Raw genomic sequence first — 17,172 nt, 5'->3', positions numbered from 1 at the left:
CAGTTCCCACAATAGTCCTTAAAGATAGATATTATTGTTGTTCCCATTTTGTAGATTAGGAAACAGAGGCAAAAGAAATTAAAATGGTACCACACTATAATAGATGTGTGGAGCCAGAATTTCCTCTTTTGTCTGTCTGACTCTAGAGCTCATGCTCTTAACTGCCTACAAACAGTTTATTGACAGAGGACATGAATTCAAGATTGAGAAGAGAACAGATTTTCATTGAGTCATCCTGCTTATAGCCAGGATCCTAACAAATGTCATTTGATCCTCACAAAGTCATGTGATGAAAGTCATTTCCACATTTCCAAAAGAAAGATATGATACCAAGGCTTGCATGGTTTAATAAATCTCCAAAGTTAAACCCTAAAGTGAGAAGGTGCTGGAATTTGAACTCCCATTTGTTTGACTGCAAATCTCATATTTCCTATTACAGTATCTGCTGCCTCTTTAGGGAAAAATCAAATTTAATTGTTAAAATGTTTAAGTTTGCTAATATTGTAAAAATGCAAATTATAGTTATTAAGATACTACTCAACATTTGATTTGTAGTCATAAAGATGGTAATATCTAGTATTTGTGAACTATTTAGTGATGGTGGCAGTATAAAATATTAACGTGCAGCTCTTTGGGAACTGTTGTGGCAGTAAGTATCAAGAGTCTTAAATCCCATAATCTTGAATCCTTAGGAGATAGTTCAAAAGAAAGAAAGAAAAGAAAAGCTAGGCATGTCTAGATTTTCAAAATAAGATCATCTAATAGAATGTCCCAAAAGTGTCCTTTTTCACATTTAATTAGCTACTACTTGAGTGAGGATAGAGTAGGCATTCTTACAGTTCCAAATGATTCCGAGCTGGGTAGAATGATTGAATGAGTCTGTTCCATTTTTTCTTTTGTCACTGAATATGCTAGGTGTCACTCTTTTCATGTCAGTTGTCAGATGGTCAGTTTTCAGAAAGAAAGACTTGTCAACAGAAATGAAATCGAATAGCAGTCTGGACTAAATCATTGGGTTCAGCCCCTTTTCCCTGGCACCAAAATTCTTGATTACCAATGACCAATGAATTAATATGGTTTTAGGTTTTAATTATTCCTGTTTTATTTCTGTGTCATTTTTGTTTTTTCCTTTTCTCTAGAAATGATAATTTTTGATTAATAGTTTTTCTTTGGTTCTTCTTTCCCACTGCCTAATGATCTAGATAAAAGTCATTTCATGTTTTAGTTAGCTAGATCCATTTGTTTCCATGAATAGTTGATATCAGAAACACTGTTGGTCCCATAACACCTGCTAAGTGTCTATTGCCTAGTTCGTGGGTAGGTAATTCCTCATGTGGTTGCTCATCTTTTTTAATATAGGAAGACTCTTGCCTCTTTTGGGCATACTCTGTGGACCAAAATATTTTCCAGAGTTCTAATTACTCTGGTAGAACCTCCTTTTATACCAGCTGCCAAGAGTGATACACTTTAAAGAAATAAACTTTTAAGTAATTGGGATTCACAAACTTTATCTTTGAACATTTATTTTGGATCTGCATTTGTACTTAAGTTTCTTACAGTTTTTGTTTTTACATGGTTACTTAATAAGCTCTCTCCCTCTCTTCCATACTTAATATCTTATGATAAAACACTCAGCTTTCAAGAAGAGGTTTGATCTTTAAAGAACCACCCCTCACCCCCCACCCCCGCCCTGGGTGGCTCAGTTGGTTGAAGTCTGACTTTGGCTCAGGTCACAGTCTCGCAGTTCATGCGTTTGGAGCCCCACGTTGGGCTCTGTGCTGACAACTCAGAGCTTTGAGCCTGCTTCAGATTCTGTGTTTCCCTCGCTCTCTGCCCCTCCCCCACTTGTACTCTGTCTCTGTCTCTCAAAAATAAACAAACATTAAAATTTTTTTTAAGTACAAGGATCTAGAAAAATTAGTGTCCTAGAATGGCATTTCCATTTTATATTCTCTGAAATGCCAGTCCTGTATTTTTTCTAGTGCAAACCATCTCTTTCTTGAATAGTTATGATTAATATATGGTATTAAAGGGCTAAAAAGTTCTATAGGAAGGAAAACTCTTACTGGTTAAATTTTATTACCTCAGTGTTTCCCAAATTTACTTGATGATGGAATCACTTTAAAAAAGTAAACAACTGGGGCGCCCAGGTGGCTCATTCGGTTAAGCGTCTGACTTTGGCTCAGGTCACTAGTTTGAGCCCCACTCAGGCTCTGTGCTGGCAGCTCAGAGCCTGGAGCCTGCTTTGGATTCTGAATCTCCCTCTCTCTCTGCCCCTCCCCACTCATGCTCTGTCTCTCTCTGTTTCTCAAAAATGAATAAATATTAAAAAAATTTTTTTTAAGTAAATGACCTTTGACACTCTATAGGACTCAGAAATAATTGGGAAATAGCATCCTAGAGAAAGTAGTTGAGAGGTCTGGGGATGACTCTAGAATGTTTCAAGCAGAATGAAGACTACAAGCTTTGTCTTGAGTCGGGTGCAGAGGTGGGCAGACTAGAAGGCTAGATAGTAAATATTTTCAGCTTTTTGGGCCATACGATCCATGTCAAATCTATTCAGTTCTGCTATGAAAGCAGCCGTATACAATGGTAACCTGAATGTTCTAATACGACTACAGAAACAAGCTGCAGTCCTGTATGTAGTGTATTGCTGTCTAGTCTGGTGTGTACGTGTTCCTTTAGAGCAAGCCAAGAAGAGATGGAAAACAGTTTATGTTCTTCTTACATCTGCTCCGTGTATTTATAATACTGGTTCATTGACTTTAAGCTGAGGTATTGAAAGGGTTAGGATTTGTTGTATGGTTAATGCCTAATTCCTCAGATGTTTGAGTAACAAATAAGGTAATTTATCCTCAGTGTTTACATTTAGAAACTGTGTAACCAAGAATATTTTTTTGTATACTGAGAATTTTTTTTTTTAGGGTTTAGGGTTTTATGTGGGATTACTTTTGGTCTTCAGTTCATGTCCGTAATAGTTTGCAGGAGAGTAAAGCATTAATTATCATATGTGGTGTTTTGTCTTTTGTAAAATTTGTGTGCATAACTACACAGTATATATTTCATCTTTATCTAATTATAATTAGATCTAAATTATAATTCTGTTATTAAAATATCTAATGTGTTGGTTAGAAAGCATTATAGTAATAGAGTAGCATAGAAGTATATTGTATGTGTTCAGCACTTATGTATAAAACTATCAATAAAATGAAAATGTTTATATTTTTACCCTGGTAAATTCCACTTTGAGGACTTTTTCATAAGGAAACAATCTGAAATTTGGGAAAAGCTTTACTCTCAGAGGTGCTTATTACAAAAACTTATTACAAAGTTATATGTTGCATACACTGCTAGGTGGAATTTTATGCAGCTATTTAAAGTCGTATTTATTAAATGTAATATTGACCTGCTGGATAAAAATATTGTCCCCTTTTTTTTAAGTTTGTTTGTTTATTTTGAGACAGAGCAAGAGTGCATGAGAAGGGCAGAGAGAGAGGGTGAGAGAATCCCAAGCAGTGCAGAGCCCAAGGTGTGACTTGAATTCACGAATTGTGAGATCATGACCTGAGCTAAAACTAAGAGTCTGACCCTTAACCAACTGAGCCACCCAGACGCCCCTTACCACTTTTAACATAAGAAATGTTAAAGCAATATATATATATATATATATATATATATATATATATATATATATATGAAAGCAGTTACATAAATATGATAGCGCTAGTTCCTCCCCAACCTCATGATGAGCCTTTGGGAAATTTTTTTCTTTTTCATATTTTTCAAGTTTATTGTACTAAGCTTTTTTTTTTTTTTAAATGAAGATGACATCTTTTTAAAGAATAATCTGTATATAACTTTGACCTAATAGTAATCTCTTTTAAAAATTTATTCCAGAGAGTAGCAGATCGACTCTATGGTGTATATAAAGTGCATGGGAATTATGGGCGAGTTTTCAGGTAAGCATTATGTGACCTTTTAAAATAAATGATTAGCTCTGATTAGCTTTTTGCCTGACAACTATAATTCTTGACAATTTATGGGTCTGAAATGTAGATGTTAAGTTTTTATTTATTTTGTATGTTATGGCATAATTACTTAATTTTTTATTCAAGTATAATTAATATACAGTGTTATATTAGTTTCAGGTGTACAATATAATGATTCAACAATCCTATACATTTCTCAGTGCTCATCAAGATAAGTGTACCTCTTAACCCTCTTCACCTATTTCACCCATATTCTCCCCACCCCCCCGCCTTTGGCAACTACCAGTTTGTTCTCTGTATTTAACAGTTTGGGGGTTTTTTGTTTGTCTTTTTTCTCTTTGTTTTATTTCTTAAATTCCACATACAAGTGAAGTCATAGGGTATTTGTTTTCCTCAGTCTGACTTCACTTAACATTATATTCTCTCTCTATATACACATATACTCAAACACACACACACACATATGCATACACACAATGGATAGAGACGATATGAGATAGATATTTATATACTTATTTATAAACATTTATGTGTATTTATATATATATATCTATTTCACATCTTCTTTATCCATTTCTCTATGGATAGGCACTGGGTTGCTTTCATATCTTGGCTATTAATGCTGCAATATACATAGGGGTGCATATATCTTTTTTAATTAGTATTTTTGTTTTCTTTGAGTAAATACCTAGTAGTGGAATTACTGGATCATATGGTAGTACTATTTTTTTAAGTTAATTAATTTATTTTGAGGAAGAGCATACGAGTAGGGCAGGGGCAGAGTGAGAGCAAGACAGAGAATCCCAAGCAGGCTCTGTGCTCTCATTGCAGAGCCCATCATGGGGCTCAAACTCACGAACTGTGTGATCATGACCTGAGCTGAAAGCAAGAGTCAGATGCTTAACCTACTGAGCCACGCAGATGCCCCATGGTAATACTATTTTTAATTTTTTTAGGAACCTCCATAGTGGTTGTACCAATTTGCAACCCAACAGTGCAGGAGGATTCCTTTTTCTCCACATCTTCACAAACCCTTGTTACTTCTTGCCATTCTGACAGACATGAGGGGATACCTCATTGTGGTTTTGATTTGCATGTCCCCGATGATTAGAGTGATATTGAGCATCTTTTCATTTGTCTGTTGTCCATCGATCGGTGTGTCTTCTTTGGAAAAAATGTCTATTCAGGTCCTCTGCCTACTTTTAATTGGATTATTTGTGGGTTTTTTTGCTGTTGGATTGTATAAGTTCTTTATATAGTATGAATATTAACCCTTTATTGGATATATCATTTGCAGATATCTTCTCTCATTCAGTAGGTTGTGTTTTCATTTTGTTGATTGAGTCCTTCACTAGTCCTTCACTGTGCAAAAGCTTTTTATTTTGGTGTAGTCCCAATAGTTTATTTTAGCTTTTGTTGCTCTTACCTGAGGAGACAGATCTAGAAAACTGTTTGTTTGGCTGATGTCAAAGAGGTTACTCCCTATGTTTTCTTCTAGGAGTTTTATGATTTTAGGTTTCATATTTACATCTTTAGTCCATTTTGAGTTTATTTTTGTGGATGGTGAATAAAAGTAGTCCAGTTTCATTCTTTTGCATGTAGCTGTCCCAACACTATTTGTTGAAGAGACTCTTTTTTCCATTGTATATTCTTGTTTCCTTTATTGTAGAGTAATTGACCATATAAGTGTATGTTTATTTTTGGTCTCTGTATTCTGTTCCATTGATCTCTGTGTTTTTGTGCCAGTACCATAATACTGTTTTGATTACTACAGGTTTGTAGTGTATCTTGAAATCTGGGATTGTGATACCTCCAGCTTTGTTCTTGTTTCTCAAGATTGCTTTGGCTATTCAGGGTCTTCTATGGTTCCATACAGATTTTAGGATTTTTTGTTCTAGTTCTGTGAAAACTGCTCTTTGGTATTTTTATAGGGATTATGTTAAATCTAGATTGCTTTGGGTATTTTGGAACATTTTAATATTGATTCTTTCAATTCATGAACATGGAATATCTTTTTATTTGTGTCATCTTCAATTTCTTTCATTCATGTTTTAGTTTTCAGAGATGACATCTCTTTCACCTCATTGATTAAGTTTATTCCTAGATATTTTATTATTTTTGGTGCAGTTGCAAATGGAATTGTTTTCTTAATTTTTCTTTCTGCTACGTTATTAGCTTATAGAAATACAATAGTTTTCTGTATATTAATTTTGTGTCCTGTGACTTTACTGAATTCATTTATTAGTTCTAATAGTTTTATGGTGGAGTCTTTAGGGTTTACTATATATAGTATCATGTCATTTGTAAATAGTGAAAGTTTACTTCTTCCTTACCAATTTGGATGGCTTTTATTTCTTTTTCTTGTCTGCTTGTGGTGGCTAGGACTTTCAGTACTCTAACAGTGCTGAGAGTTGACCTCTCTCTTCTGTTACTGATCTTAGAAGAAAAGCTCTGTTTTTCACCATAGAGTATGATGTTAGCTGTGCATTTTTTCGTATGTGGCCTTTATTATGTTGAGGTATGTTCCCTCTAAACCCACTTTCTTGAGAGTTTTTATTACGAATGGATGTTGTACTTTGTCAAATGCTTCTTCTGCATTTATGGAGATGATCATATGGTTTTTATCCTTTCCTTGTTAATGTGATGTATCATGTTGATGGATTTGTGAATATTGGACCACCTTGCATCCCTAGAATAAACTCCACTTGACTGTGATGAAAGATCCTTTTAATGTATTGTTGGATTTGGTTTGCTAATATTTTGTTGGAGGTTTTTGCACTTATATTCATCAGAAGTATGTATTGGCCTGTAGTTTTGCAAGGTTTTTGTTTTGTTTTGTTTTGTTTTGTTTTGTTTTGTTTTATTTTGGTAGTACCTGTCTGGTTTTGGTATCTGGTTTTGTATCCCTCCTTTTTTATTTTGGAACAGTTTGAGAAGAATAAGTACTAACTCTCTTTTTAAAAAAATGTTTATTTGGAGAGAGAGTATGTGTATGTGCACGAGCCAGGGCAGGGGTAGAGAGAGAGAGGGAGAAAAAGTAGGTGCCCACTGTAAGTACAGAGCCTGACATGGAGCTCGATCTCACAACCTTGAGATCATGACCTGAGCTGATATCAAGAGTCGGACACTTAACCTACTGAGCCACCCAGGCTTAAATATTTGGTAAAATTCACCTGTGCAGCCATCTGATCCTGGACTTCTGTTTCTTGGGAGTGTTTTTTTACTGATTCATTTTCATTGTGAGCAATCAGTCTGTTCAAATTTTCTATTTCTTCCTGATTCCATTTAATTTTACCCATTTCTTCTAGGTTGTTCAGTTTGTTGGCATAAAATTTTTCATAATATCTCATATAATTCTTTTTATGTCTGTGGTGTTGGTTTTTATTTCTCTTCCTTCATTTCTGATGTTATTTGATCTTTTTTTTTTCTTGATTAGTGCGGTTAAAGCCTTGTGTGTTTTGTTTATCCTCTCAGCTCCTTCAAATATCGGTTTTGTTTTTAATAGATGTCCTATAGTACTTTTCGAAGTTTTTGTTTTAAAGTATTTCTTTCGATAAAAAATAGGAAGTCCAATATACTGAGCAGATAAAAATGAAACTACTCTGAAGCAGTGACCACTGCCCTTTACCTTGTTGGCAGAATGCCCAAGAAGATTCTATTTTAAATAATTAGTGACTTTCTCTTTTTTTTCTTTCTTGGTGTTACTTTATAGTTTCTGAAGGATTTTGCAAGATGAATTTTTCAGTCTTGGGTAATTTTAGTGTAAATTAGAATATCTACTTATATACCGTATATTACGTATTTTGGTTATTTTTGAACCTTTTGTGATTTTTTTTTTCCTGTGTATTATTTTGGTTCTGACATTTTAGAAATTATTATCCGAAGCTCTTTATAAGAAAATGTCTTTGCTAATGTTCCATTATAAGTCCTTTTGATTGAATTAATTTAAAAATAATTCATTTGGGGTGCCTAGGTGGCTCATTCGGTTGAGCATCTGACTCTTGATTTCACCTTAGTGATGATCCCAGGGTCATGGGATCCGAGCCCTGTCTCTCTGTCTCTCTCTGCCCCTCTCCCTGGAACTGTCTTTCTCTCTCTTTCTCTAAAGAAAAAAAAAACCAACAACATTCATTTTACATTTTTGAATAGGTAATACATTCCATATGGCACAAAATTCAACAGGGATAAAAGCTTATGCAGTAAAAAGTCTCCCTTGTCTGCTAACCATTCAGGTCTCCTCTGAGATAGCTAATACCAGTTTATTGGTTTCTTATGTATCCCCCTAGTAAAATGTAATACTATAATACATTAACATACAAACACAGGCATGTTCCCTCTGTTTTTAAACATGAAAAGGGAGCATGTTGTATACATCACTATGTTCACTTGTTTAACCTTTTTTCACTTAAGAACTGCTCTTGGAGATAGATTGTTATCAGTAAATAACTGCATTGAGTTTTATTAAAGAGGAGGATCATAATTTATTTAATTTCTTCTTAATGATTTCTAGTCTTATTTTACTCATTGCTACAATAAATATTCTTGTTCATGTCATTTCACATGTGTATGAATATGTTTGTAGGCTAAAATTCTACAAGTGTTGTTACTGGCTCTAAGTATAATTGCATTTGTAGTTGCGGTAGATACTGCCAAATTGCCCTGTATAGAAGCTGTTAACTTCTCACCAAAAAAGTATTAATATCTGTTTTCTTACACCATTACTCAGCAGTATGTTAGCAAACTTTTGTCTGTATCATACTGATGATGAGGAATGGTTTCTTTACTGCAGTTATAATTTACATTTTTAAAATTATAACTGATGTCAAATTATTTTTTCTTGTGATTAACAGCCCTTTTTTTTCCTATTTCATAATCTATTCATATCTTTTGTCCTTTTTTTTTCTTTTGGGCTGATTGGTTTCTTAATTGATATACAGGTGTTATTTTTGAGAGAGAGAGAAAGAGAGAGTACAAGTGGGGAGGCAGAGAAAGAGGGACAGACACAGAACCCGAAACAGGCTCTCAGCTGTCCGCACAGAGCCCACCGTGGGGCTGGAATTCGTGAACTATGAGATAATGACCTGAGCCAAAGTTGGACACTTAACTGACTGAGTCACCCAGGCACCCCAAGACTGTACATGTTAAGAAGGCAACTGGCGAGACATACACTTACATGACTTATATATATATATATATGTGTAAATATAAGGAAGAAATAAGCAGGAATGAGGTGCACAGAGAGGAAATAGGATGAATTTAGTAATATGTTCATGTCACATGTTGCTGTTTCTTTCTTTCTTTTTTTAGTTTTTTTGGAGGTCAGGAGTTTATTTTGTGCTCTTCTTGAGTTCCTGGGCTTTTTACAGTTTCCGCCTGCATTACAGCACTTGATCCAATATAGGGTAGGCCAAAGGGCCATTCCCATGGGTGCTTATAGAACTAGCTTATATTTTCACTAGTTTCAGACTGAGCTAGGAACTTTAGATCCACTTGTCCAGAATTGGACTGAATATATAGGTGGGATTCACTCTGCAAAAGACCTAGAAAAAAAAAAGGAAAGAGTTGTCTGTACTAGTAACTGTGCATTTGAAGCTAATGAAAGCTTTCAGGAGCTCATAGCCTGAAATGGTTTATTCTGTTAATTTTTAAATATTCATCATTTTATTTTTAAGTGATCTCTACACCAATTGTGGGGCTCAAATTTACAACCCTGACATCAAGAGTCATATGCTGTACTGACTGAGCCAGCTAGGTCCTCCTGTATTTCATTGTTCTTAATCCAAGAGGTGAAGATGGACTTCAGGTTACCTGAAGCTTCTGAAATTACATGCAAAATTTTTATGTTTGTGATTTTCTTTTCCTTTCTTTTCCTTCTATCAGATGCTACAAAAGATCCAAGACCCTTTTTGATCTGGTTCATATGTGACAATTACCTACCCATTAAGTACTTTAAGATTCAGTTTTCTCTTACAATGCTGATGTTAAGTCGACTACCCTTTTATAAAGTTACTTGTATGTTAATAGTTTCCTCTTCTCCCCAGCAAACTGGTTAACATTTTCTATTTCCAATCCTAGGCATATCCTTGGGCCCCAGGTTAGAACCTTTTGTTTAGATAGTGCTTCTTAAATTTTAATGTGCATACAAATCACCTGGAGAACTATTAAAATGAGTATTTTGTTGCATATCTGGAATGGGTTCTATCATTCTGCATTTCTAATGAGATTCTAGGTGAAGCTGTTGCTAGACCAGCAAAGGGCTAGAGTATATGTACCTTGAGGGGAAAGGTCTTCTGTGTAGCAGTGGTTGATACACAGAATCCAGTACATGTTTGTCTCTTCATATTTATTAATTCACTTATTGATTTATTTTTTCATTTTACATACAAACAATAAATGCCACATTTTGGGGTGCCTGGGTGGCTCAGTTGGTTAAGTGTCCGACTCTTGATTTCAGCTCAAGTCATGATCTCAGTGTTGTGGGATTGAGCCCCACATCAGGCTCTACACTGATGCAGCTTAAGATTCTTTCTCCATCTCTTTCTGCCCCCTCCCCACCTCACGTGCTCACTTGCGCGCGTGCGCTCTCTCTCTCTCTCAAAATAAATAAATATTAAAAAAAAAAAAAAGCCAGGTATTTATCAGATTCTAAAGTACTTAATAGGAATATATATATAGTTGATTAAGGATAAGCTCTACCTTCCTTGAATTAGTTTTTGTTGTTTGGTAAACAAAGGAATTAAATTTGGTTATGTTAGCCTTGAATTGGTAGCACATAGTAAGGTGCTCAAAAATTAGGCAGATGAAGTGTTTTGGGCTATCCAATAGACAGTTGATCTGGACTATCCATTAACTCTGTTAGCATGACCTACAGTTACATTAACTGTGATTGTTATGTTATACATTTGGCTAGTTCTGCCCAAACCCCTAGATTTCCTTTTTCATGTGAAGAACAGAGCTTTGGATATATTGAAATTGAAGTGACAGAGGTATATAAGAGTAGAATTGTCCTGGAGATATTAGAAATGTGGCTTTAGAGTTTAGATAATATAGAGATATTAAACATTGTTTTTTTGGTAAACAGCAAAACACTAAAAAGGGTTAACTTGCTGTTACTACTTTGAGAGTAGTTACAAACATCTAAGGAGAGAAGATTATTAGAGGGAGCCGTAGCTGTTTTGTTATTTAATCATAACCATAGTGTTGCATAGGTGATTTATAGGTTTGTTTTGCTTTGACAATATTAAAAATCATGTGAGGTCTTCTTCCTTCTAATACTATAAGCATATGGTCTGGTATTTCAACAGAATGCCAGGTTTATTCTGTATAAAACAAAAGAATAGTGTTTAAATTTTTTTTTTCTTTTATGATATGGTGAAAGTGGAGAGGCTTATACATTTTTTACCTAGGAGGAAAATTGCAAACAACCTGAATGGCCAGGACAATGGTTTAAAAAATTGAGTTGCAAAAAAATAAATAAATAAAAAATAAATAAATAAAAGTAAAAAATTGAGTTGCCTAATGAGACAGTGCTTAAAACAAATTGTTTTAATAATATGGGAAAATGCTGAAGGAAAAAAAGCATGATACGAAATTGCATATACCGTATGATCTCAGCCACATTAAAATGAGTAAATAAAAAGACTAGAAGGAAATATATCAAATTAGGTCATCTCTTGGTATTTGGGATTACAGACTTATTTTTTCAGTTTACTGTAATATATATATATTACATATATATGTAATATGTAATATATATATATACTGTAATATACATATATTACAGTGTGTGTGTGTGTGTGTGTGTGTGTGTGTGTATATATATATATATATATATATATATATATATATATATATATATATATATATAACTAACCTGGCTGGCTCAGTCAGTAAAGCACGCAACTCTTGATTTCAGGGTCGAGCCCCATGTTGGGTATAGAGATTACTTAAAAATAAAAATCTCGGGGCGCCTGGGTGGCTCAGTCAGTTAAGCGTCCGACTTCGGCTCAGGTCACGATCTCACGGTCCGTGAGTTCGAGCCCCACGTCGGGCTCTGTGCTGACAGCTCAGAGCCTGGAGCCTGTTTCCGATTCTGTGTCTCCCTCTCTCTCTGACCCTCCCCCGTTCATGCTCTGTCTCTCTCTGTCTCAAAAATAAATAAACATTAAAAAAAAATAAAAAAAATAAATAAAAAAAAAATAAAAATCTTAAAAAAATGGCAACAAAATGATCTTTGGTTCTAGTAGACTTTCTCATGCAACTTTAGTGCATATTATTAAAGTTTTAATGTGTACTTAATATTTCGGTACAATCGTCCTTTTTTGTTAGCTTAGATGTGTTCATCAGAATCTTCCATGGAACTTTATTTTTTTTTTAATTTTTTTTTTAAGTTTATTTATTTTTGAGACAGAGAGAGACAGAGCATGAATGGGGGAGGGTCAGAGAGAGGGAGACACAGAATCTGAAACAGGCATCAGGCTCTGAGCTCTCAGCACAGAGCCCGACGCGGGGCTCGAACTCACGGACCGCGAGATCGTGACCTGAGCCGAAGTCGGCCGCTCAACCGACTGAGCCACCCAGGCGCCCCATTCCATGGAACTTTAAAGAGTATAACTGTCTCGGGGCACCCGGGTGGCTCAGTTGGTTGAGTCTTTTTTTTTTTTTTTTTTAATGCTTATTTATTTTTTGAAAGAGAAACAGAGTGTGAGCGGGGGAGGGACAGAGAGAGGGAGGGAGACACAGAATGTGAATCAGGCTCCAGGCTCTGCAGTATCAGCACAGAGCCGGACATGGGGCTCCAACCCATGAAACATGAGATTATGACCTGAGCTGAAGTTGGACGTTTAAGCAACTGAGCCACCCAGGCGCCCCAAGTCTGAGTCCTGATTTCAGTTCAGGTCATGATCACAGTTGTGAGCTTGAGCCCCATATCAGGCTCCAAGCCCAGCTTGAGATTCTCTCTCCCTCTCTCCCTCTCTGCCCTCCACTTGTACATGCACTGTCTCTCAAAAAAATTAAAATTAAAAGGTATATGTATATCTCACCTCTACCCTAGAGATTCTGATTAAGTAGATCAAGAGCAGGGCTAGCATCTGTAGTTTTTTAAAGCTCCACAATTAATGTGAAAAGGCACCCTAGCTGAGAAAGTTGTCTATAAGCAGAAGCTGTATTGTATGATACTTACTTTGCAGCAGCAGATAGCAATTTCTGAACTAACATTTTAAAGTATTCACTTGCGTTTAGTTGTTAAACTTAAGAGGAAGGCAGCGTATTTGAATTAGAAAATAAATCCAAATACAGTACCGTGTTGTTTAAAAGCTAGCTAGAAAAAAAACCTTACACAATATTCCATTTAATAATATTCCATATCTAATTCATGATGTGTTTGATTTTATCTTTTTCTCCCTAGTGAGTGGAGTGCCATAGAAAAAGAAATGGGGGATGGACTGCAGAGTGCTGGTCACCATATGGATGTGTAAGTACCTAGAGCATTTAAGGTAAAATCCAAAGTGAAGTTTAGTGATGAAATGATAGTGATTCTTCTGTTCTGCTTTTATCAAGTTTGCTGGCTTTTATGTTATATGCTGTGTATACAGATCTGACTTACACAAGCTTATTTCAGAAATGCAAGATTAATTTAAAACATTCAAAAATCAATCAGTCCAATTCATATGTTAGTAGAATAAAGAAAACTTGTATGTTTATTTCAATACATGTAGAAAAGGCATTTCAACATCCACTCACAATAAAAATTCTCATCAAACTGAGAATAAGAGGAGTTTCTTCAGTTTTAAAACTTACAGCTAATGTACTTAATAGTGAAGTATTAAAAACTTACAGCTAGTATTGTACTTAATAGTGAAATATTGATGCTTTTTCCTAACATCAAGGAATAAGGCAAGATTGTCTGCTCTCACCACTCCTGGTAAACATTGTAGTAGAGGCTCTAGTCCAGCAAGGAAGAGACAAGAAAATCAAATGCGAGGCATAAATCTTAGGAAGAAGTAAAATGATCTCTTTTTGTAGTTAACAGGATCTTTTACATAGAAAATCGTAATCAACTAAAAGTATTATAGAACTAACAACCAAATTTAACAAGGATGCAGAATACAAGCTCAATATATAAAAAACAAATGTTTTTATATACTAGCAACAACAATTAGAAGATAAAAATTGAAAAACAATGCTTTTTATAATTGCATCAAAACAAAATATAAATGAAATACCTCTATACTGAAAACTTTATATATAAACACTGCTGAGAAAAAAATTAAAAAAAATTTTTTTTCTTTATTTATTCTTGAGAAAGAGACAGGGTCCGAGCAGGAGAGGAGCATAGAGAGAGGGAGACACAGAATCTGAAGCAGGCTCCAGGCTCTGAGCTGTCAGCACAAAGCCCGATGTGGGGCTCGAACTCACGAATTGCGAGATCATGACCTGAGCCGAAGTTGGATGCTCAACTGACTGAGCCACTCAGGTGCCCCTGCTGAGAGAAAAATTTAAAGACCTAAATAAATGGAGAGATAAACCGTGTTCATGGATTGGAAGCGTCAGTAGTGTTAATATCTCCATTCTTCCCAAATTGCAGTCCCAATCAAAATTCTGATATAAATTTTTAATAGTAATTGGTGTTACTTAATTCCAAAATTTATATATAAATTTAAAGGACCTAGAGTAACCAAAACAGTCTTGAAAAAAGAACAAACCTGGAATATATTAACTGATTTCAAGACTTCTGTAAAGCTATATCCTGTAAATACAAGATAGGTATTGGCATAAAGGTAAACAGATCAATGGAACAGAAAAGAGTCCAGAAATAGACTGGACTCTAAATAGTCCATTTCAAGAAATGGTTCTGGAATAACTGGATATGTACATGGAAAAAAAATTAACTTTCAGCCAACTCTCACACCTTACATAAAAACAAATGCAATTTGGGTCATATACATAAATATAAAAGCTAAAATTACAACTTTTAGTAGAAAGCACATGAGAATATTGTTGCAACCTTCAAGTTAGCAAAAATTTCTTTTTATTTTTATTTAATGTTTATTCATTTTTTAGAGACAGCATGAACGGGGAAGGGGCAGAGAGAAAGGGAGACACAGAATCTGAAGCAGGCTCCAGGCTCTGAGCTGTCAGCACAGGGCCTGATGTGGGGCTCAAACTCACGAACTGCGAGATCATGACCTGAGCCGAAGTCGGACGCTCAACCGACTGAGGCACCCAGGCGCCCTGTTAGCAAAAATTTCTTAAAGAAAACATGAAAAAAACCCAAATTTTTAGTTTTTTCTATTTTCTTTTTTTTTTTTTTTTTACTTAGAAGGACAAGGAATTTCAAAGACATTTTTAAATGGTAAAATGTTCTTTATCGAAATTTAACATTTTGCTTATTAAAAGATACTGTGGGGGCACCTGGGTGGCTCAGTCAGTTAAGCGTCCAACTCTAGGTTTTGGCTCAAGTCATGATCTCATGGTTCATGGGTTCAAGGCCCACATCAGTCTCCACACTGACCGTGCTGCAGAGCCTGCTTGGGATTCTTTCTTTCCTTCTCTCTCCCTTTCTCTCAAGATAAATAAACTTAAGAAAAAGATAATGTTAGGGAAGGGAGAAATGGGGGAATTAGTGTTAGAGAAGATGAAAAAGTTCTGGAGACAGATGGTTTGGAGACAGATGGTCTGGAGATGTGGAGATGGCTGCACAGCAAGATGAATACACTTAATGCCACTCCACTGGACACTTAAAATGATTAAAAGGTAAATTTCATGTTATGTTTATTTACTACACACACACACACACACACACACACACCATTAAAATAATGAAAAGGCTAGCTACTGACTGGAAGTAAACATTTCCAACCAGAATATGTAAAGAACTCTTACAAGTCAGTAACAAAAAGACAAAAAATACTTATTTTTTTCTAAATATTTCTTCAGGCCATATTCAAGCTGACTGGCTACTTTTCAGCCTTAGAAAGTCTTCCAGCATTCTGTTGATTTAGCATTTTCAGTATTTTCAGGAATTTATGATTATCCCTTCAGGTGATTTAAAGTGTTAAGTAAACAATTTCAGTACTGATACCTAAAAATCATTACCATTTAAATTTTTGTACCCAAGGATGTGCTATTTATCTTTATACTATGTTTCCTGTCTTCAAGCCACCAGCCCTGTTTTTTGTTTCCTTAACATTCTTTCTGAATCATAGATTTATGAATTAAAGGCAGTTTTTCTTGTTCTTAACAATGATTCTCAAGACTTTTTTCAGTCATGTAGAAGAAATTCCATCCATAGTCTAACAAATGTAAATTTGTAATTACAGAATATGTCCTTGCCTCTTTTAGAAACCCTATAAGCACATAGTTTTTCAGAAGGTTTATTTATTTTTTACAACTTCAGTAAATTTTGTTTGCTTGCCTACATGAAGCAGGCCTGGAGACATATATTATTCTTTTATTCTCATGCTAGGTAATCAGAGTTAATTTGAAAAGTTATATACCATACAGAAGTAGTACATGACATAACCCATATCCTTATGGAATTCATAATGTGATTGGAGAAATAAAACTAACACACAAGACATTACTTTGATAAAATTTAATTTCTGAATTGTTGATAAAAGACCGGAAGTGGTGACTGGAGACTAAAGTAGTCTGGGAAGATCTCCTAGAGGTGCTGAGATCTGCGCTTGTAGTATTTGAAGAAGCAGTGTCAAGAGCGGTCAGTCAGGTCACATTTCTGTACAAGGAAAGACTCCTGTCCAGGAATGAGAATGGTATGGCAATAAGGGGCTTGTATGGGTCAAAGCAGAGGTTGCTGGGGCACCTGGGTGGCTCATTCAGTCGAGCACCTGACTTCGGCTCAGGTCACGATCTTACTTTTGAGTTCGAGCCCCACGTCAGGCTGTGTGCTGACAGCTCAGAGCCTGGAACCTACTTTAGATTCTGTGTCTCCCTCTCTGTCTGCCTCTCCCCCACTCATTCGCTCTGTCTCTCTGTCTCTCTCAAAAAATAAATAAACATTAAAAAAATAAAATAAAACATGTTAAAAAAAGATTGCTATTGACAGTATAAAATAAACCTTCTAAATTTTTTTGTAATCTTTATTTACTCTAGTTTTCCTTTTGTAGCTTTTTGGCATTACTGTATGTAGTTGGTGCCAGGAATATTTGTGCACCAATTA

The 17,172-nt window shown here is 35.2% G+C and overlaps 1 protein-coding gene across 2 annotated transcripts in view; it reads left to right on the top strand.

The window, feature by feature from the left end:
- SNX4 (sorting nexin 4) overlaps window positions 1-17,172 on the top strand; it is a 69,206-nt gene that overhangs the window by 37,880 nt on the left and 14,154 nt on the right. For both annotated transcript variants that reach the window (XM_045037051.1, XM_003991725.4), the window contains 2 exons: window positions 3,898-3,959; window positions 13,399-13,464. In XM_045037051.1, the coding sequence (XP_044892986.1) occupies window positions 3,898-3,959; window positions 13,399-13,464 (128 nt within the window). The remainder of the gene's footprint in view (window positions 1-3,897; window positions 3,960-13,398; window positions 13,465-17,172) is intronic.

The sequence above is a fragment of the Felis catus genome, chromosome C2, assembly GCF_018350175.1.
Source record: "Felis catus isolate Fca126 chromosome C2, F.catus_Fca126_mat1.0, whole genome shotgun sequence".
Taxonomy (NCBI): domain Eukaryota; kingdom Metazoa; phylum Chordata; class Mammalia; order Carnivora; family Felidae; genus Felis; species Felis catus.
This window is presented reverse-complemented; position numbering and strand designations above follow the sequence as displayed.